Source organism: Ictidomys tridecemlineatus, chromosome 11 (genome assembly GCF_052094955.1).
Source record: "Ictidomys tridecemlineatus isolate mIctTri1 chromosome 11, mIctTri1.hap1, whole genome shotgun sequence".
Taxonomy (NCBI): domain Eukaryota; kingdom Metazoa; phylum Chordata; class Mammalia; order Rodentia; family Sciuridae; genus Ictidomys; species Ictidomys tridecemlineatus.
In genome coordinates, this window is record NC_135487.1 from 77,187,914 (window position 1) to 77,211,414 (window position 23,501).

The window sequence follows — 23,501 nt, forward strand, 5'->3', positions numbered from 1 at the left end:
CCTGCCTTTTGGGCTATACAATGCCCAAAGCCAAAGAGTTCAGGACCACTCATTCATGGCCTCCCAAGGGCATCTCTTTATTTTAGACTTACTTTCAGAGTCAACTATGAGCCTTGAAGCCTCTGGGCAATAGAGGGTTACAGGATTATCAAAAGATTAGGGTGCTTTGCTGAGTGAGCACATGTGGAATACTTTCTGCCAGAGAGATTTTTTTTCTGAAACAGATCTGATCCTTCTGCCCCTTTAGGGCTTCATATCTCCTACATCTGGGTTTGCCAGCCCTCCTCTCATTAGACTCATGGTGGGGGAATACTAAAATGCAAATCCCTGAGTTCACTCCCTTGACCTACTGAAACCAAATTTCTGCATTTAGAGTTTAAAAACCTAAAATTATAACAAGCTCCCCCAGTGATTCTTATGCTTACTAAAGTTTAAGAATCAAAGTACACCACAGGATACACCACAGCCTGCTTAACCCAGAGTATAAGGTCTACCAGGATATGGCTCTGTCACTATCTTGTCATCTTCCCTGGAAGAACCTACCTACTTAGCCCAAGTGATTATGGTCAGCAGGCTGTTACTCCATGCTGTATAGAATAGCAGTGCCCGGTCTGAAGTCACTCCATTTTATAAAGTAGCAGTTTGCCTTGAATTACTCTGTTTTGAGTGCAAGTGCCAAGGCAGAGTGACTTGGTAACCTCTCTGGACAAATTGGTAACCACCAGCTGTTGGATATCCAGAACTTTCTGAAAAGAATAACCCTCAGCTGCACAGCACAATCATAAGGCGTGAACTGATGAGCAAATTAATTGTGCTAATAAAAAATGACCATCTGTGAGCTTAATGAATTAAATCGGAGGCACACAGATGCATGGGCATCTCAAACACATACTAGGGAAACCAGGCCTGTGAGCTTATCAGACACACCAGACCATCAACTGATGCAACCCCCTCACTTGGGACACATAAAAGGAAGGGCACCTAAGGTAGGGGTACAGCCACACACACTGACCTCACTCCTTATCATAATGAATAGCTCACAAGGTCACAGGCTGCGAACTACAGCTCTGTCCCTGGGACTTCAGCTCAGCTCCATCCCCTTGCTTGTGTGGCCTACTTGATAGCTGCCTGCTATGGAGACCTTCCCCTGAACAGCTCTGCCCTCTGAGTCTTTAGGGCCCATTCTTAATTTTATCAGACCACCCAAAGTGACTCTTTTGCATTTTTATTTTCTCTCTGCTTTTTCTTATGGTGCAAGCTCTTGAAGCCCTGTGGTCCATGCCAATCTTTTCTTAGCCTTTCCCTAAACTCTATATCATTGTATAAACTGTTATGTCTGTATTGAGTGTTATAGATACTAGTAATCAAGATTGAAAAGGAATAAAGGAACCTGTGATTGCCCTGCTCACGGCTACCACATGAACTATGAGTATCTGGTGAATTAATGGCATTGAACATGGTGTAGCATGTTAATTTATTGTTAGTCAATAAATTCTAACATTGGGGAAAGACATAAATATGTTCTGTCTGTATTAATGGTGGAGCTCACTCACAACACTGATGCACCTCTCAGAACTTGCCAGGTTGTTTCTGTCTCTCACTCCCATGCCACTCCTTGCTTAGAACACTCTCCTACTATATTGCCTCTTCCTTGCTATTCTTTTGTTCAAAAATTAGCTTAGTCACATCTCCTTTGGGTTAGGCATGCCTCCTCAACTTGCCTCTTAGTGGTACAAACACTGAATCATGACATCTGGGTATTTGTCTTTCTCCCACTGGACTGTAAGTCCCACAGAACAGGAACCATGTCTTGTGCTTGGTTCCCTAGAACATGCTGTGCTTCTTGGCCCTCAGTTGGAACTCAGAAACAGTAGGGAGTAAATGAAGTTCTTACATTAGATACAGCAGAACTTTGAGTGAAATTGAGTTGAGTATGTGTCCTTAACAAAACCTAAATGACAGTGCTCTTAAATTCTGACCTCAGAACAGGGATTACCAAGAAGAATGAATCTGAGTTATGAGATTAACCATGTACATTTTACTGGAGATTAAATTAGGCATAACAAATGGGACAAATTACAAATAGATGTATTTGTAATTTGTGTGGGTGGCCCTTTTCTAACTTCAAAAGCACACTGAAGGGAAAGGTGCTGGGGTCAGACTGAGGGGAATATGGATGTGTGAGCTGCAGCTGGAAGTGGGGGCTGAAATAAAGAAAGTTATCTTGCTCCAGAACTTCCAAGGAAAGAGGAAGCAGCACTGGCAGGTCCACCAAGGGTCAGTGCTACAAATATCAAGTAACCACAACAAGTCCTACAGGCAGTGATTGGAGTTGTGGCCACAAACGGCACCATCACTGAGGGTCAGGAGCCAGACAATACTGGGCTGAGCTGGGCTTTGTGGCACAGGCCTGTAAGTCCTAGCGGCTTGGGAGGCAGAGGCAGGAGGATAACAAGTTCAAAGCCAGCCTCAGAAACTTAGTGAGGCACTGTCTCAAAATAAAAAACAAAAGGGACTGGAGATGTGGCTCAGTGGTTAAGAACCCCTGGGTTCAATCCCTGGTACAACAACAGCAGCGACCCAACAAAAACCAAAACTTGGCTGAGAGTAGTGAAGAATTTGGAAAGGCAGGGCTGGCACTGCTCTCCAGGAGATCTTTGGCCAGCTTGGAAGGCCTTGTTTAGGACTGTCCACTAAAAGGTAGCTGTGAGGGATCCAGAGTAACATAAATATGGGAGTGTGGCTGTCTGGGCCTGGGCCCCAGGACCCCCTTGATAAAATTCTTACCAACCTCCTTTGTGACTGTGACTGACCAACGCCTCCTGTGGTTTTAAAGAAGACTACCACCCCTCTTTCTGCTCCTACCCACCCAAAATGGCCCCTTATTTAACTTTTGCTCTCTCAGAATGAAGTTAGAAGATGAAATGGTGGGCATGTGAGTTTGCATGTCTGAAACTTGATTAATACTCCAGAAGCTAGGAACCTTTTTCTGGTGAAAGAAAAATGTCCATAACATCTTTGCCTAAATGCCCAACTCCTTTACTTTCACGGGCCTTTCAACCTTAACCAAACAAGAAGCTGGTGTCTGGCCTCCCTGTATGAACTGAGGCTGCTCCCAGAGGTCCAGGGAGTATCAGCCCCAGAGGGTTTATTCCCATGCCTCAGGCCTCATGTTTCCTTAGCTTTCTAAAGTGCAGCTTTGGCTTTTGTTCCATTCCTATCTGCTTCCCTGGCTGCTCTTTTCCATTAAAAGGGAAATAGGTGTGAATACAGGTTGAAGACAATACAGGTTGAAGACAATACAGGGCCATTAGGACGTGGGCCTGATCCTGGCTCTGGCATTGAGTTTCCCTCTTCCCCTAGGCTTGTTCCTGAAACATGCCCTTTTTTATTGGCTCTAATGAATAGCTCAGGCTGGTTTTTGAGAACATGTTCAATATTGTCAAAAATGTTAAATCTTTAAAATACCTTCTCAATAGTACACCTGCATCCCTTGACAATTTTCAGATTCATATCTGTCCCTCTCTGGTTTTGTAAGTTCTAGGGTTCAGATATCCCAGTTTACCTCTACCCAAATACTTTCAAGTACCTGCACAACTTTTCATGGAAAAATAGAAATATCAGGCATAGACATCCACTAATTGTAGCTGTTAAAAAAAAATCACAAGCAAATATAAGTAGAATGTGGTTTTGAAAGTTAAGGCCCATTGCCAAAGGAAGATTGTGTATGTGAGTGTGTTCCTGTTGTTGGTCATGAGCTGTGCTCCTAACATGAGAATAAGAGACATCTAGAGATGCAAAATGTTCTGTTGAAGCCACAGCCAAAGGGGCCCCAGCAAACTTCCAGCTGCCAGCACACTTCCAGCTGCCAACTGATTGGCTCCTCTGCAGTGATGCTCATTGGGCTGTTTCCCCGCCCTTTCAGACCACGGAGCTGCTCATTGGGGGACTTTTTTTTGGCTCTGCCCACGTGACCCAGCCAATCAGCCTCAAGAGCAGGAGGAGTGGGGGAGGTTGAGAGGCTTGGGGGAAGCCGGTGGTGGCAGTTGGGCTCTGAGGGTTTTCCTGAGGAGTTGTGTGGTTTGGTGTGTGTGTTTTAAAAATAAAGTTTGTTTCTTTTGACAAGTGGCTCCTGAATTGTTCCCAGCCAGACTGCGGCAATGTTCCATTAAAAAATTTTTGTTGAACATGAATATTTGCATCCAACCTTAAGAGAGTGGATTCTATCTTTCAGAACTCATAGGAGATATGATTGGTTATAAAACCCAAAATTTCTCACTAAAAATTAGTTTCAAATTATACACAACTACCATCCCACTACCACAAAGAGTAAGCCCCACGTAACCCCATTGGAACCTTTTCTCACTGAGGGAAACTAACTCATCTTCATCTATTTCAAGGTTGGTATTAATTTTGGTCATTTACAGCTTTTGCTTCTGATTTGGAAGGAAGAGTCATATATGACATTTCAGTCAATGACAGACTACATTTATGATGATGGTCCCATAAGATTACACTGGAGCCAAGAAAATCACACCACCTAGTGATCACTAGTGAGTCATCATAACATTGTGGCACAATGTATTACTTTGTGCCACTCAGGGGCACTCAGGGGCACTCAGCCACTGAGCCACATCCCCAGCCCTATCTTATATTTTTTTAAGTGACTTGATCTTACTGAGTTGCTTAGTGCTTTGCCATTGCTGAGGCTGTCTTTGAACTTGCTATCCTCCTGCCTTAGCCTCCTGAGCTGCTAGGATTACAGGTGTGCACCACTGTACCCAACCTCAGGTGTTTGTGGTGATGTTGGCATAAACAATCCTGAAGCACTGCCTATCATATAAAAGTGTAGCACATATGATTATGTACAGTACATAATACTCAATAATGATAATAAATGATTATACCACTCATTTATGTATTTAGTATATAATACTTCTTATTTGTATTTATTTTTTATGGTGCTGGGGATCAAACCCAGGGTTTCTACCTCTGAGATACCTCCCCAGTCCCTTTATTGTGATTTTAGAGTGTTCTCTTTATTCTTTTAAACAGACTTTACTGTAAAATAGTATGTTCTGTTATACCAGCAGCAGCCTCACACATCTCACATTTACTGTTTTGTGATTGCATCATTCTCTCTTATGCTTTATATAACCTAGTGTTGTTTTATTCACTATGATCCCTAAACATACAAAATCCCTTATTAATATTACCAGTAAAAGGCCAAATCAAGTGAGGGACCTGGAAATAAAATTAAAAGTGAATAAGTACTATGAAGTTGGGAAGTCTGTCATGGTTACTGTGTGCCAGTCAGTTATGTCTTGTTCCATCAGAGTTATCATCTTGAAGAAAGACAACAAAGTGACAAATGCTTCATTGCAGGTATTGAGACTGCAATATGGTTTGTCTGGAATGTCCTCCCAAAGCTCATGCATTGAAGGTTTGGCCCCCAGTGAAGCAGTACTCAGAGGTGGGACCTTGGGGAAATGTGTGGGTCCTGAGGGCTCTGACCTCAACAATGGATTAATCCATCGATGATTCATAGCTTCATGGGCTCTTAGGAGGTGGAAATTTAAGGAGGTGGGGCCTAGTTGAAGGAAGTAGGTCACTTACAGCCAGCTTCTCTCTTCTCCTCTCTCTGCTTCCTGCTGCCATGAGGTGAGCAGCTTTGCTCTGCCTTCCCTTCTGTCATGATGTTCAGCCACATCACAGGCTTAGAAACAATGGAGCCAGTTGACCATGGCCTGAAATCATGAGCCATAATAAGTATTTCCTCCTTTAAGTTGTTTTTCTCGGGTATTTTGTCAAAGTGACACAAAGCTGACGAGCACAGAGACTCACAAAAATTCAAGAAGAGCCTATATCACTTCTCAGAACTGTATTAAAGACCAGACACAGACACATATCCCTTTTAGCACCACAATGATCATGGCCAGAACAAAATGTTTGTTTGTAATGTTGAAAGAAAAGGCTGGATCTAACTATGCTGTTGAATTTTCTGTCATCTCTGGGTGGTTTAAATGACTTTTGAAAATCATTATTCATTACATAAAGTGAAAGTGAATGATGACTCTTGAAGTGGTAATGTGGAGGCAGTGGAAGAATTTTTAGATTCTAGATAAGCTGATCATAGAGAAAATTACTTTTCAGACTAAATCTTCAAGAACTAGTGGGAAATTTACTTTTTGTAGTCCCTTTATAACATGCTGTAAGGGTACTAAACTACATTTAGTGCAAAGAAACCTAAATAAATGATATTTAGTGACATCATACAGACAATTACTCATACCTGCATAGGTAGTCTCCAGGTCTTGAATACATGATGCTCAGAAACTCAAGACAGTTTTTCCAGGCATCATTTATCTTTGAACAATTGGCATATTAATCAGAAAGGTCAGAGTATCTTTACAGTAAATATAGAAAAGCAAATAGCAATCGTGTCTGGAATACATAAATATGAATGATGAATGGATGATAGAAGAAATCAGGGGAGAAATTAAGAAATTCTTAGAATCAAATGAGAATAGTGATACAACATACCAGAACCTCTGGGACACTATGATGGTAGTTCTAAGAGGAAAGTTTGTAGTTACAAGTGCTTCATAAGAAAATCAGAAAGATCCCAAATAAACATTATTGGAATTGTTTCCTGATTCAGGGCATTAGTCCATGAACCCAACAATTACTCTAGTGTCTTGCTAAAGCATAAACCTTTCCTAAAGCCAACCACAGATTATGACCCCATGGATTCTCTGGTAAGGAGAGGAATATGTTTAAAACAGCAGGAAATAAGAAAGAAGAAGAAGAAGAAGAAGAAGAAGAAGAGAGAAGAGAAGAGGTAGTGAAGAAAAGGAGGAAGAGAAGGAAGAGGAGGAGGAAGAGGAAGAGAAAGAAAAGATAAAGATAATTCTTGATGGCAAAGAAATCTGATCTGTGACCTTAAGAAAGTTGTCCTTGTCTAGGATGCCATTTGATTCTTCCCTGATAAGCTTCCCTGATTTGTTTTACCTTAAGGTTTCCAACAGATATCTACTTTTAGGAGTCTGGATAGGTCCTTTTGGGGTGTGAAATCTGGACCCAAGGTTTGAGGGTCTGAAGTTTTACTGCAGCATGGATGATGAGAAAAACTTGGTATGTCCCTTCCATTGGGAGGTCAAGGGCAGTTTTTATCCTGTGTTGTTTCCCTAAGTGCCAGTCTCTGGGTTTTAGATCATGAAAGGTCTGGTTGTCCTAAATTGGTGAATCATGGAATACTGCTTTTACCTGATGAAAGTACATTTTGACATAATGCATTAAAGCACAAAGTATTGAGCCTTATCAGAGTTTAGACAAGTGGGAGATGCTTGAGGACTATAATTAGGGGCATAGGTCTTCCTTCAAGTAACTATTTTATAAGGGGGACAATCTATATTTTCCAGTGAGAGTAGACTCAGTTACCTTTAAAACTAATGATAATACCTTTACAGAAGCCTGATGATAAGAGGGACAGTGACATTATATATATATATATTTTTTTTCTTGGTATAGTATATTTAACCCAGGAGCACTTAACCACTGAGCTACATCCCCAGTTCTTTTTATTTTTTATTTTGGGATAGCTTATTTAACCTCTTTATAGTTTATCCAGTTAGATGGGTTCCTCTGATGCTGGAGATTTCTCCAGGGCTGTCCCATAAAGGAAATACATTTTCTAATAACTAGCTAGCTACTACTTTTTCAGCTTTTCTTTATGGGAAAACTTTTATCCAACCAGAATCCCAAGAAGACTATTACTGATAACTCATTGAGGATAGCCATTAATGAAGTCCATTTAGAAATAGTCAAATGGTCCATGAGGTGGTGGAAATCCACCACTTGAAATGATTGTCTTCACAGGATTATGGGTTCAGAGAGCCAGACATTGGTTAAAAATCCTGTTAGCAATTTAAAAGTTACAACACCAAAGTTTTATCATAATTTGCATCATTTTGCTTGTTTCATGAGCTGTGAAGTGCAGAGCTTTAACCATGGAAGTTTCAAGCATTAAGGAAGAGACAGTCTTTTCAGGTTCACTTAATACCAAATTTATATCCCTTCAGATGTCAATTTTGTTTTTCTAAATAAAATGGAAATTTATTAAACAGATAATCACAGGGAAGTTGACTTGGTTGAGTCTTAGGGAGTATATTTAAATTGCATATCCAAATAGTTTCCACACTAGCTGATTTTGCATAAAAATTTTACCAGAGCTTTCCATGATATTCAGGTTCAGATTTACAGGCCTGAGCCTCAATCTTAATGTTGATTTGCAAATGGTAACAAGATAGCAGAAGGGAGTTCACCTACTTGGTGTCTGTCTTTGACAGGGTTCCTGCTAGAAGTGAGAAGCCCTTTGTTTTTATAACATGCCAAAAATTATGGATGACTTCAAAAGTATAGTTACCATCTGTACAAATATTTACATATTTGTCTCTAGCTATATGACCAGCTCAAGTGAGAGCAAAAGCATGGCAGTTTGAGCTCACTTAAGATGGGAAGTTTCCTTTTCTAGCAACTCATTTTGGGTTGTAACACTGCCCTGCCTGCTATTTACCTCCTGAGTTTTTGGAATAAGACCTGTCAGTTAATAGCATAAACTTGGGGCTACCCAATGGAATATCTTGTAAATCAACACAAGGGGCTACTCTTTCCAATACTACACTCATACAATGTGACTTTCATCATCATAATTGGATTTAATAGACTTTCTACAGAATTCAAGGACTTGTAAATAACGTAGATTCCCTAAGACTATCTCAGTAAATCTCTATTTGCTGCTGCTGCTGCTGCTGCTGCTGCTTTTAAATAATTAGGACTTTCTTTAGCTACTAGATCTAATAGTAAGTTATAGTATGTGATTTTTCATTATATGCCTTTTCTTTCTTTTACATTTTGAAATCACCTGAATGTGTTACCTACTAGTGTCAGTGTGTGTGTGTGTGTGTGTGTGTGTGTGTGTGTGTGTGTGTAGGAAACCTAACAAACTTAACACTTAACACGCACAGTCCCAGAATGCCAAGGCCAATGTCTCGGCTTGGCACCAGAATCACGAGGCACTCACAGCTTTGTAGGTTCAAACAGCAATTCTTTATTCCAGCTCTCACACCACCTCCACACAGGTCCAGGGGCAAACGCGTTCTGCTGTCTCCCGCACAAACCACCTACTCCACGAGGCTCTCTCCAAATCCCATTTTAATCTCACGAGAACTCAATGGGAACAAGCAGCAGGAACACCCTAATCCCAGCAATAATCTTCAACCGCCAACTTCCCTAAAACCCATATCTTAAACTGGCAACGCCTTAAACTCAAGGAGCCGGTTACTTCCTCAAACCTGATCAGCTCTAAACCCGAATCTGCCTTGGTCCTTGAGCAAGGTCACCTTATTAAAGCATGCATGCAATGTTCCATCAAATGTCCTCTAAGCAGCATGGGGTACGCTTGGCAAGGAAATTTCGATGCGTCATTCCTACTTGGTAATGGCCCTCAGCATCTCCCCCCTTCTGATTAATTAAACAACAAGCAATGCGGCTTAGGACCGTGCCTGGTAGGTTGTCCAATTCAACATATGGTTCTTACCCGTCATCGGATGAACTGACCTCTAGGCGTCAGTCCCCTGTCTTAGGTTGAATCCACTGCAATCAGATCAACCCGTCGCTGACTACCGGTCCAGCATTCAGCCATGCTTGTGGATAGGCCTAAGCACCAGTGGGGGGGTGAGGTTCTTGCCTCACCTCTGTTGGCCCCCAAATTTAACCTTGGTGCCAGTGGGGGGGTGAGGTTCTTGCCTCACCTCTGTTGGCCCCCAAATTTTAGACCATCACTAGTAGAAGGGAGGAAGATACAGAAATGCCACGACACCAAGCCAATTGACGGCTCCTTTGGAAAAATTGCATCACTGGTGACACCATCAGCAAAGATGTCAGCATTACCACAATTAACATGGGGTGCGCTGGCAAGGAAATTGCATCACTGGTGACACCATCAGCAAAAATATGCCAGCAGTACCACAATTCGCTGCACCAGACGATAGTTCACAATGCATGCAACTGATATATAGTCCAGGCAAGTTCTGCAGGCAGTTCAAATCGGAGGAGTCTATCAATATGTTGATATTACTTGTTGAGTTATATTCATTGATGCATCAGTTTATACAGTTTACTGTGGTAGCTATCATAGAAGCTGTAGTTTGGTTTTCTTAGTCTTCACCGGCACTGGGATGGAGATGGGAATTCTGGCAATGATGTTAAAGAGACATTATCCTGAACAGAATTATTAAATATGATGAAAAGGAAAAGTGAAAGTAAACAAACAGATCTGTTAATCACCTTTAAAAACAATAGTAAGCAAACAGATCTATTAACCACCTTTGAAAACAATCATTAACAGCTGTTTACCTAATTAGATTAAACCACTTAAATCACGTGAATAAAAAAAAAAATTCGGATCCATTTTTTCATGAGCGCTCCTCATATAAAAATATGGACATACACACATACTGACATGCAACACAAAACAGTGCAGACATAACATACAACACATAAGACAATAATAACGGCCTTGTAGCTTTACCTAGGTAAAATCTCCATTGCAATGTTTAAAAACTCCACAGTCAAAAAATAAAAAACAGTCAAAAAACAAAACTGATCAGAAAAACATTAACCTAGGTTTGTATGAGCTCAAAAATAAAATAGAACTTTACAATGTGGGAAAAATGCAATAATAAAATAGATATTGAAAGAAAAAAAAAGGCACCATGGTTAATCACTGTCGCAGATGTAAGAATAGCCAAGCTGGAGCTCTGGATTTCAGCTGTTATGGATTTCAGTCAAATCATCTTCTTTTTCTGTAGAAATTGTTTTGGTTAACCTCTCTGGAATCCAAATCGGCTGCTGTTCTCCCTGTGGGAACACACAAACGGAACCCCGACTCCAGACAATAACTGGATCGGGACCTTTCCATTGTCCTGTTAGAATATCTTTCCAAAGTACCTTAGGCTTATGTACATTTTTCGGATACATATGTCTTTCCGCAGCACTAAGTCCTGATGAATCCAAATTTAGAAAGTTTAGAGTAAAAAGAGTTATTTTAAGTTTATCTTTGGGGGATATATACCCCTTTCCAATTCCCTCTTTTTGCTTTAATAGGTACGTTTTAATAGTTTGATGAGCTCTTTCAACTATGCCTTGTCCCTGTGGATTGTATGGGATTCCTGTTATATGAGTAATACCAAATGATGAGCAAAATTGTTTAAAAGATTTAGACGTATAACCAGGACCGTTATCAGTTTTTAACTGTTTAGGAACACCCACAGTGGCAAAATTTTGTAAGCAATGAGCTATAACATCTTTAGTTTTTTCTCCGGCATGAAGGGAGCCCATCAAAAATCCGGAAGAAGTATCAACTGTAACATGTAAATATTTTAATTTTCCAAATTCTGGCAAGTGTGTGACATCCATCTGCCAAATATGGTTAGGTATCAATCCTCTAGGATTGACTCCAAGATTAACTTGTGGTAAAAAGGTCACACAATTTTGACATTGTTTTATTATATGCCTGGCTTGTTCCTTAGTTATTTTAAAACGCTTCTGTAAAGTATTAGCGTTAACATGAAACCTTTTATGAAAATTTGTAGCTTCTTCTACAGTAGAAAAAATATGTATATCATGTGTAGTTTTATCTGCTAAATCATTGCCCAAACTAAGGGCTCCAGGCAATCCTGTATGTGCCCTGATATGTCCTATAAAGAATGGATCTTTTCTATCCCAGATTAGACTTTGTATAGTGGAAAACAAAGAGAAAACAGTAGAGGAAGGGGAAATCCTACCAGCATCTTCAAGGGATATTATAGCATTAACTACATACTGGCTATCAGAGAATAAATTAAATACAGAATCTTTGAACATCATAAAAGCTTGTAGAACTGCATTAAGCTCTACCTTTTGAGCTGACTGTTTGGGAACTAAAAATGTAAAAGTTTGATCAGGGGTAACTACTGCAGCTGTACCATTATTAGACCCATCAGTGAATATATTTGGAGCATTCACGATAGGTGTTTTTCTTGTCATTTTAGGAAAAACTACAGGATGCTTAGACCAAAAAGACAACAAAGGATTAGATGGTAAATGATTATCAAATGAAACATTCGATTTACACATGATTATTGCCCAAGTATTTAATTCATTAGCTAACTCATCAATTTGCTCCATAGTATATGGAGTAATAATTTTATTGGGAGAAATTCCAAACACTGTCTTTGCTGCTCTTATACCTTTGAGTATTAATTGTCCTACAGCCTCAGGATACCTAGTAAGAATAGTGTTAGGAGAATAAGATAAATGTATCCACAATAATGGACCTTCCTGCCAAAATACTCCTGTAGGAATATTTCTTGTTGGTAGTACAATAAATAATAAAGGCAAACTTATATCAATTCTATCTAAATGCATATTTTCCATATATGTCTCAATAATTTTTAATGCCTTTCTAGCTTTAGGAGTTAACATTCGGGGTGAATTTGGATCTGATGGACCTTTTAGAATATCAAATAAAGGTCCCAACTCTCCTGTTGGTATGCCTAGATAAGGCCTTATCCAATTTATATCTCCCAACAACTTTTGAAAGTCATTAAGTGATTTGAGTTGATCTACTCGTATTTGAATTTTAGGTGGACGGACCATGGTTGAGGATAATAGAACTCCTAAATAATTAATTGGAAAATTTAATTGTACTTTGTCTATTCCTATCTCTAGATTATAGTTTTTTAACAGGTTTGTAAGTGTGGCATAACATTCCAGCAATGTATTTTTATCTTTATGTGCCAATAATACATCATCCATATAGTGAAATATTTTTAGTTCAGGATTTTGATTTCTAAGTGGCTGGATTGCTTTATTAACATATATTTGACACATAGTTGGACTGTTAGCCATTCCTTGAGGGAGTACTTTCCATTCATATCTCTCATCAGGACCTTCATGATTTAATGCAGGGATAGTAAATGCAAAACGTGGACTATCCTCGGAATGAATTGGAATCGAAAAAAAGCAATCTTTAATGTCTATAGCTAAAACATGCCACGTTTTTGGTAAAGCAGACAATTGAGGAATCCCTGATTGAGCAGGTCCCATAATGACCATTTCATTATTAATTGCTCTTAAATCTTGTAATAATCTCCATTTACCCGATTTCTTTTTGATAACAAAGATGGGAGTATTATGGGGAGATACGGAAGGTTGTAAATGTCCTTCCGCTAATTGTTGTTTGACCAGATCATGGGCTACTTGTATCTTTTCTTTAGTCAGGGGCCACTGAGGAACCCACACTGGTCTTTCTGATTTCCAAGTAATTTTGATTGTCTCAGTGGCCCTTTCTGAAAATCCAACCCATGTCTGTCTGTTCCTTGATCTATTTGAATTGGCGCTGCTATACCTTGTTCTTGTTTTCCTAATCTTTTTTCTTTCCTGATACCTTGTCTAGCCCTAGTAGTGGGCACATTAGGATTGATGTTATTTGTTAACATCAAACCTAGTTGATCTAGGACATCTCGTCCCCATAAATTAATAGGAAGGTGATCCAAAACATATGGCTGTATAGTTCCTTCACATCCTTCAGGATCCTTCCAATCTAATACCATAGCACTTCTATGGGGATTAGTCGCCACTCCTAGGCCTCGAAGCGTTTGAGTGGCTTGTTGTAATGGCCAATGTTTTGGCCATTCTTGAAGAGATATGATGCTAAGGTCAGCACCTGTGTCCAGCAGTCCATTAAAGTCACGACCCTGAATATTTAGTTTTAACATTGGGCGAGAATCTAAATTTAAAGACAACATAGCCCAATCTACACCTGTGGAGCCTAATCCCTTGGAACCTCTTTCTACATTAAGACTAGAGAACTTATTATGTAGGCTGGGTAGTATTAACAACTGTGCTATTCTATCTCCAGGTGAAATTACTGATATACCTCCTGGAGAACTAGCTATAATTTTTATTTCACCTACATAATCGGGATCAATTACCCCAGGACTTATCATAAGTCCTTTTAATGTAGATGAACTACGTCCCAACAATAAGCCTACTGTTCCTTGGGGAAGAGGTCCTTTTACTCCTGTGGGAATGATTTGAACTCCCATCTCTGGGGTTAATACTGCTCTGGCAGAGGCGCAGATGTCCAACCCTGCGCTCCCTCGGGTTTGTCTGATGAGGGATTTAATGGACAATGTGTCCTGGGCACCACCCTGATGGGGTTTCTGGGTTCCTCCACTGCCCCGTATATTTGTGGTTGTGGGCCCCGGAGCATTGGGCCCCCCGGTCCGTTTTTTGGCAATGAAGCCTGGTGCCTTTCTCCACGATATCGTGGGTAAATACCTGATCCTTGTCCATTTTTTGATAAGGGAGTACCTTCTATGGTGGTTTGAGAACGGCATTCATTAGCCCAATGTCTCCCTTTACGGCATCGTGGGCAAATACCCGGTATTCTATTCCTTTGATTTCTAGTTTTGTTAAACCCTCCTCTTATGGGGCAACTCCTTTTAAAATGTCCTGTTTGTTCACAATTATAGCATGTTTCTAGCCTGGCATCTAAAGCCTGTTGTACTGCAGCTGCCAAGACTTGCCCTTGTTCATTAACATCTCTACATAATTTAATATATGTGTTTAAATCTTCATGTCTCCATGGTCTAATAACCTCTCTGCAGCAACGATTTGCTTGGTCATAAGCCAGTTGTTTTATTAATGGCATTGCTTGTTCTGTGTCACCAAAAATTTTGGCAGCCGTTTGAATAAGCCTATCTACAAAGTCAGCGTAAGGTTCATTAGGTCTCTGTATTACCTTAGATAGCTGACCTTGTAAATCTCCATGTCCTTGTAAAGTCTTCCATGCCCTAACTGCGTCTGCAGCAATCTGTACATATACAGCAGGATCATATTCCATTTGTTGCCGCTGACCCTCATAAGGTCCCTTTCCTAATAACATTTCAAGACTTCTTTGAGGGTAACCGGCTGCTGCATTTCGCCTAGCTGTCTCCATGCAAAATTCCTCATTGGCAACCTTCCATAACAAATATTGTCCTCCATTTAGCACAGATTTACACATGCTAGCCCAATCTGCTGGCGTCATGTCCAAGTTAGTAATGGACTCCACCATGCTTACCGTGAAGGGGGCTTGAGGACCATAGGTTGTTACAGCCTCCTTTAACTGCTTCACTGTGTTAAATTCTAAAATACGGTGAATTCGCCGCCCTCCTGCCTGTTCAAATACAGGGCATGCTAATCTTTGAGGTCCTGTCTCAGGATCCCATCTATCAACTACGGGGTTTGAGGGCCACTCAGCTGTCTCCATCGGTGGGGCTGTTGGTTGAATTACACCCTCTGGTAAAACGGAGTTAGTGACAGCCTCTTGTTGTGGCCTTTTTTCTAATAACCCCTTTTCCTTTAAATTTTCTCCCTTTCTCTGACTAGCTTGAGAGACCTTCTCTTTTGCTTGATCTAAAATGTCTTCCTCCATGGTCTGAATCTCTAACAATTTACTTAACACTTTTTCGGCTTCTTTTTTAATAATTTCTAATCTTCTATAAAGATAACGCAATCCAATAAGATAACACAAAACAAAACCACAACTGAATGAAACAAAAACTGAATAAAAATTCACTGTATCAATTTTCTCTTTCTCGGGGCTAACAAACTTCAAACCTTGAGCCAACCATTTTTCCCAGTTTGCCTGAGAAATTTCTAGGGATAGGCAGCTTGAAACAAAAACGAAATAAATCAAAACAAGAACACATTGTTTTTTGAAATGGTCACCCATTCTCTCGCCTTCCCTCAGGGGGGAGCGATTTTACTCACCTCCAAATTTCAGACGTCCCGAGTACGGGCCACCAAAATGCCAAGGCCAATGTCTCGGCTTGGCACCAGAATCACGAGGCACTCACAGCTTTGTAGGTTCAAACAGCAATTCTTTATTCCAGCTCTCACACCACCTCCACACAGGTCCAGGGGCAAACGCGTTCTGCTGTCTCCCGCACAAACCACCTACTCCACGAGGCTCTCTCCAAATCCCATTTTAATCTCACGAGAACTCAATGGGAACAAGCAGCAGGAACACCCTAATCCCAGCAATAATCTTCAACCGCCAACTTCCCTAAAACCCATATCTTAAACTGGCAACGCCTTAAACTCAAGGAGCCGGTTACTTCCTCAAACCTGATCAGCTCTAAACCCGAATCTGCCTTGGTCCTTGAGCAAGGTCACCTTATTAAAGCATGCATGCAATGTTCCATCAAATGTCCTCTAAGCAGCATGGGGTACGCTTGGCAAGGAAATTTCGATGCGTCATTCCTACTTGGTAATGGCCCTCAGCACCAGAAAAAACTTTCTTGAAATAATTATGAAAATTTAAAAAATTAGGTTCTTGGTAGTCATTTTTAGCTTGTATATAGTAGGCTTAGAAAATGCAGCATTGAGAGCTGGGCATGATGGCACACACCTGTAACCCAGCAGCTTGGGAGGCTGAGCCAGGAGGGCAAGTTCAAAGCCAGCCTAAGCAACAAGACACTCAGCAACTCAGTGAGACACCATCTCTAAATAAAATACAAAATAGAACTGGGAATGTGGCTCAATGGTTGAGTGCCCCAGAGTTCAATCCCCAGTAACCACTGCTCCCCGGACCCCCTGCTCCCCGAAAATAAAATGCAACATTCAAAGCAAGCAAATCAGCAAGAAGAAAGAGTGAGGGAGGGAAAGAGGAAGACAACAATGCTGGTCTAAGCACAGAGCATCTGCACATGCAGTGCTTGGCCATTGCATACTGTCTAGTATCCTATAAATCAAATAAAGAAGCTGAGAAAGTCACTTTCACCCGGTTACTCTCAAATAATTCCAAGATGAAGGTGATGGCACTGCTGTTGATGCCGATGAATAGATTAGCACAAGACAAAGCCACACAGACTGTGCAGGGGACGTCAAACAGGAAGGATGCTGGGTACATCATGGGAATGACTGCCTATCTATGTGAAAAGGCAACACCAAGGGATGTGTTCCAATTGTCATTCCATCAGCCGTACCTAGATAGGATGTACTCCCCTCATGTGTGAGGTGACACATTTGAATGGCCAGAGTCCCAGGGGGAAAAAGAGATGCTCTGTCTCTAGGTTCCATGCCTCATCTTTAAATGGAGATCATAAGGCCCATCCTGACCATCTCATGTGTCATGTGAGGAGCAAATGACAGTGGCTGTCTGTGTATTTTGTGAAACACAATATAACAGGAGGGTTCTCCACCCTGCAGTGCTTCTGGCTCTAGTCTGGATCAGCAAAGCAAAGCTGAAGGTCCCCAGCAGCTCATCATCACAGTTCATTGGGCAGTTCATAATTCCCTGGCTTCTGAATTCCCCTTTTCCAAGAGAGATGAATGGAAACCATTGCTCTGGTAAGATTTTACTGGCCCACATAGGAAGGGCAGGGATCATTATTTCCATTTTTCAGATGAGGAAACTGGGCCCCACATGGGTGGTTTACTTGTCCATAGTTACACCCACAGAAAGAGGTAGGCCTGGGATATAAAGTTGCATGACGGGCTCTACAACCAGCTGGACTTGAATCTCTGTCACCCTCTAGCCTGACTCAGGAGCAGCTTTCCAGCTGGAGTTTTCTATTATGTGAAAAGAACTCCTGGGCAGTACAGATGGAAGCACAGAGATGGGCAAAGTGGCCACGGATGACTCAGGGTTGTGGAGGAACTGGGGAGTGACCAATTCCCAGACTCCAGGCAAGGCCACAGTGGGAGTGGAAGAAGAGTCAGACTATGTGGAGCCCTTCCCAATGTCCCTGAATGGACTGTCCTTAGAAATACCCCTACTGGAAAAGTCAGAAACAGAAGCCAGATTCCTGATTAGCAGATGCAGACCTTGCTAGGGACTGGACACTAACCCTGTGCATCTACCACTGCTGGAAGTCCCACCCCACCCCTGGCTTCCCTTTGGTGCCATTAGTTAGGAGCCCAAATGACTTACCCATACAGCATGAGCAGCGCAATAAGGGCAGGAAGATTGCTTGGGGACGTGTAGGCTTTCTTCTGAAACCCCATGAAGATGCCCACCACCAGTCCTGCACTCACTGCATAATTCATCTTGAACAGAGAAGAAGATAGCAAGTCATGAACAACTAGGACCTATTTCATGGTCTGTACAATGAGGGATGGAACCAGGATCCTCCAGATCTTAGGGTCTAGGATTGACTTCATCTGTCTAAACAGTTCCCAGTCTTCCTGCTGTCTCCTTCGCCCAAGGTCCTTCAGTCTATATCTATGGAATGAATGAATTATAACATCCAACTGGATCTCTCACTCTTTCTAATTGGTCAAGAAGCCCCACTGATGCTATTTTCTAAGCTCGTCTCTAGAATTCAGAAAAACTTAAATAATAGTCATTGACCTCACAAAGCTCAAATAGATGATGACACCCTTTCTAAAATATGCATTCCTGAAGCCATTAGGTCAGGCACAGGAAGGTGGGCACTCATGGTAGGGTTAGGTCTCAAACAGGATGAAAACCAGAGGAGGGTGAGGGTCTCAGGGCAGGTGTTGAGCCCCAAGGGGACGAGGAAAGTGTTCTTCCAGGTGGCTGAGCTGTTGTGGAGTATCAGAGCCAGGACAGAAGGAGGATGAGCTCCACAGAGCAGCAAAAGCAGGGAGAGGTGGTATCCATGCAGGGAGGGGTGGTGGTAAAGATGGGGCACTTGTTACTTAACAGGTAATAATTACTTAACAGGTAATAATCTCGGATAAATGATTTGGGGTGATAAAGCCAGTTTCTTCCTCTTGGAGAAGGGAGTTATAATGCAGAGACAGAAAACTAGAATGAGCCTCTGGTGTTGGACTGGAGCTAAAGGTTTTAGTGAGCATAGAGCTTAGTGTGCAGAGACTGAGGAATACAGATGTAAGTGTGTGGATGTCTGTGGAGATACATACGTATCTTCCCTGGGTCTATCTACTGAGAAGACCTGACCTCAATGATACTTTGGTGGCAGTCAACAAATCTGGCACCTAGATCTTGGTCACTGAGGGCCATTTTCCCCTGAAATGAACCAGGGCCCTTTGGGAGATGGTTGGTTCTGGGAAGGGGTGGCCGAAGGACAGGGCAAGCTTGGAGCATCTTGTGGTGCCAGGGAGCAGTGAAGTGCTCAAGGAGGATGTAGACATTGTGAAGAAGGCACAGAGGCCAGCTTGAAGGAGCTTTCCCTGCCACACTTGGGATAATCTGCATATTAAGCTAAGTAATGATGGTATGGAGTTATAATCCATCAATTAACATGAACCCATGACTACATACAAATATATATGAATAAGTAAACGAACAAATGGAAAGTTTGGCATCAAACAGGATATTTGCATATGTTTGAAGTACTTTTCAAAATTCTTATTATAATGGGGAAGAGAGTGGAGAAGCCCAGCAGATGCTGTCTTAAGTGAAAAGGTGAATATCCTGAGTAATAGGACAACTTAAAACCAGAAGCAAGCTAATAGGATGCAAGAAGAACCCAGCTTCCATTCCATGACACTGCTGCCTGGGAAACTCTACCTCACGGGGAAGGCTCAGGCAAACCCAGATTGAAAGATGTTCTGCAAAAGAAATGGCCTGTAATCTTCAAAATGACTAAGACCACGAGTATTAAGGAAAAAAGAGAAACTAACTGAACCAGGCTAATGGAGACTAAAGAGATAGGACAACCAAATGCAAGGCAACATTCTGAGCTAGGTCCTTGTCTAAAAAAGACATCATTGGTGCAATTGGTAAAACTTGAGTGGGGTCCAAGAAACAGGTGGCAGTGGTGTCCCAGCACTGGTTTCCTGAAGTTGACAGTTATGCAGTGGTTGAAGGAGGCAAGTCCTCATTTGCAGGAGATAAATATTGAAGATGCTGGTGTGTGTGTGTGTGTGTGTCAGAGAGAGAGAGAGAGAGAGAGAGAGAGAGAGAGAGAGAGAGAGAAGTGGGAGGGGGAGAATCTTACCAAGAAGTTGCTCCCAAATGACCCAGATAAAAGTTTTATACTGTACTTGACATTTTTTCATAAGCCTGTGATTTCAACATTTAAAAGAAAAGGAGATGACACATATAAAAAGATGGGAATTTAAAACACCACAGATGTGCTAAGTGACTGATATAAACAATAATTGTTCATTTGGTGATGACCCCAGGGGTGGTTTTTTTCTTTTTACCACTGGCTAATGAGGGTGATTCTGTTACCTGGTAGTTCAGCCAGGAAACCTGCCTGGATCTGCCCACACGAGAAGTAAACAAACAATGGAAAAAGAAAAAGCAAATTTTATGCAACTCCTTTTTCTCTGTTTGAATTTTACACAGCTTTTTCTCTCCAGCTTGACCAAACTGCATACAATTCATATTTACTTTTTCCATCATTTGCCTATTTCTTATGCGGGAAGGTGGCTAGATCCAGCCAGGTGGAATCCAGGAAGGCTCTCTGGTCTGGCTGCTGATAATAACAGATTTCTGAAATTCAGCACTACAGATTTTGGAATTCAGATTCCAGGCCAGCTTTAAGATTCTAGAGCATCAGGAAGCCTGCCAAAACCATATCCCATTCACTGTCTTCTAACCCTTCAAAAGATGCCCAGAGTCCATATTGTCAGTATGGCCTCCACCCCAGATGGCTACTGTGTCCTTCTAGCTGTATCTTTCTATAGGCTGAGTCCTCTCTCTGTAGACATAGATACACACACATACATACAGAGAGAGAGAAGGTGGTCAGCCCCAAGTGTAAATGCTATTCCTTATAAAAAAAAATCAGCACTTTAATAAATAGCTTCTCAGGGCAAGTGAGCCCGGCTCCTTTCATTTTAAAATCTCAGGGCCACTGTGTCCTCTGCTCAAAGAGAGGCTTGCAGCTTCTGAGTCTCATGAGCATGCATTTTTTCATGCAGATGGAAAAGATAGGAAAGAATTTAATCACTACTGAAAATGTCTAATTTTTTAAAAATATTTTTTAGTTGTAGATGGACACAATATCTTTATTTTATTTATTTTTATGTGGTGTTGAGGATTGAACCCAGTGCCTCATGTGTGTGAGGCAAGTGCTCTACCACTGAGCTACAACCCCAGTCCAAATTTCTAGTTTTGAATGTTAAGTGAGAGCTGGTTAATTAGTTTAGCAAGAAATTGTGTCTTTGGGAATCCTAATTTTCAGTATTATTGTCAAAAGCCACATGAAGAGGGTCACTTGTGCTGGCCTCCACAAGATGCTACTGCTGGCCTCCACCAGTTGATATGTCCTCTATTGGAGCTCATGGTGGTCTTAGGATTACTGAGGACACCCAGAAGAGATGAGCTGTTGTTTTCTGTCTCTCTCCTTTTTTGCTGTATTGGGGATTGAACTCAGGACCTTGCACATGCAAGGCAAGTGCTGTACCACTGGGCTATACCCCAGCCCCTGGTTGGTGTCACAATGATCCTTGCTTTATTATAACTAGGCCTTTGCAACCAATTTGTTCTGACCCTGTGGACTGTCATAAGGTACCCCATTTTAATTCTTCCTGGTTCCCACAAACGTTTGTTGTGAGCAATGTGGTAGCCCATTGTTGCTCTGATAATTTTTTCTTATTTTCCCTAAAGTTGTGGCTAATCTGAACAGTGAAGTTCTGTTTGGTTACTTTGGGGAAGCAAAATAAGGCTACTGGGTAGGGTTTCCAGGATTGGCAAATAAAAATATAGACTGCTCAATAAATTTGAATTTCAGATAAATGGCCACTAATTTTTTAATATAAATATGTCCTATTCAATATTTGAAGTGGGATATACTTAACACTAAAACTTTACTCATTGTTTGTTTGTAATTCAGATTTAACTGGGTATCCTATATTCATCTGATGAACCTCTAAGGAAGCTCTACCTTAGAGTTTTTGGGAATGAGGTGGGATTTAAGAAGGAGATTTTGGGTGAAGAACCGCTTGCTCCATTCCCACATCCAAACTATTTTGGGGAAAGCCAGACTCCTGCCTGCAGTGCAGTGATTGGGTTAGAAAACCCCTTAGTGCAGACACAGAGCCCTCAGTCCACAGTTGTGAAGTTGTGATTCACAGCCTTCCTCAGCTCTGGGATCCTAGTGCCTTTCCAAGATGATGTCAAGGGACAGTAGCACACAAAGCCATTAGCTGAGTACCTTCCAGCAGCCCGGGCAGTGCAAGAACCCCTCCATGTAGTGTCTCTTCTGTCAGAGCACACTTGAGTGCCACCTTGGGACCAAGAAGGTGAGGGAAGGCCTGACACTTACAATGTCCCTGAGGAAGTTGGTCATCCAGTAGGTGATGGCACTCACTCCACTGACAAACTGGAGGTGCTTGGCTTTATTCATCCTTTCCTGGATCAAGTAGAGGACAAAGCTGGCTGGGACAAAGGACATGGCAAAAATCACACAGATGGCAAGGACAGCATCCACTAATGTGGTCAGCCTGCAGCAGGAGAGAGATACAGGGAGAGAAAGATGAAGAAACAGGAGCATAAACAGGAGAAGATGCACGGCAGGCACTGGCAGTCCTTACCCAACCCAGGTAATGGCCTCCAGACTCCCATTCCCCAGCCTGAAGCTTGTCATTCCCCTAAACTGTCTTAATCAATCTGGGTCAAGTTTAAAGGGATATTTGTAGGCTGCCTTTCTGTTTCATGTGAGCATTTCTAAACAACCTTTCTTTTTATTATGTTTTAAAACTATTTGTTATGGCTATAGAAATTGAAATTTATTAATCTCATACTACAAAGCTCTTGGAAGCACAAATAATTTGTAGATTCTCTTGAGTTTTGTATAAAGACAGTCATATATTCTTTTGACAAAAGAAATAAATTATCATATTCAATTCCATTTCGGGTAAACATTCATAATGTAAACAAGTCAAAAGAGAGCAGGCCAGCTATACAGCAGCTGGGCTCTATTCACCCTTTTCTGGACCAAATAGAAGACATCTAGCTAAGGAGGTGAAACCCAGCCTGAACTTTACGTATAAGCCATAGTCCCTGGGCAGAGCCGTGCCCACCTGCAGAGAGGAGCACCTGTACACAAAGGCACCATGTGCCAAAATCACCACCTGACTGATAGCAGCCCCACATATCATTCACATACCACACAGAACCATGATCGGATGGGAGCACAAAAATACTTGCAGGCAATATCCTAAACTAGGTAGGGTTAAAGATGATATGTTCTTAAAATTTTATTATCTGGGGCTGGGGATGTGGCTCAAGCGGTAGCGCGCTCGCCTGGCATGCATGCGGCCCGGGTTCGATCCTCTGCACCACATACCAACAAAGATGTTGTGTCTGCGGAGAACTAAAAAATAAATATTAAAAATTCTCTCTCTCTCTCTCTCCTCTCTCACTCTCTCTTAAAAAAATTTATTATCTAAATTTTATTTAATGAACATATACTGTTTTAGAATCACAGAAACTAGCCTTTCACAATCTATATTTGAACAGCTTGGCA

The 23,501-nt window shown here is 41.5% G+C and overlaps 1 protein-coding gene across 1 annotated transcript in view; it reads right to left on the minus strand.

Annotated features, from left to right (window-relative positions):
- Window positions 1-23,501, minus strand: part of LOC110598401 (retinal-specific phospholipid-transporting ATPase ABCA4) — a 134,908-nt gene that overhangs the window by 10,575 nt on the left and 100,832 nt on the right. The window contains 2 exon segments of the mRNA XM_078027772.1: window positions 18,026-18,141; window positions 22,299-22,476. Of these exon segments, the coding sequence (XP_077883898.1) occupies window positions 18,026-18,141; window positions 22,299-22,476 (294 nt within the window).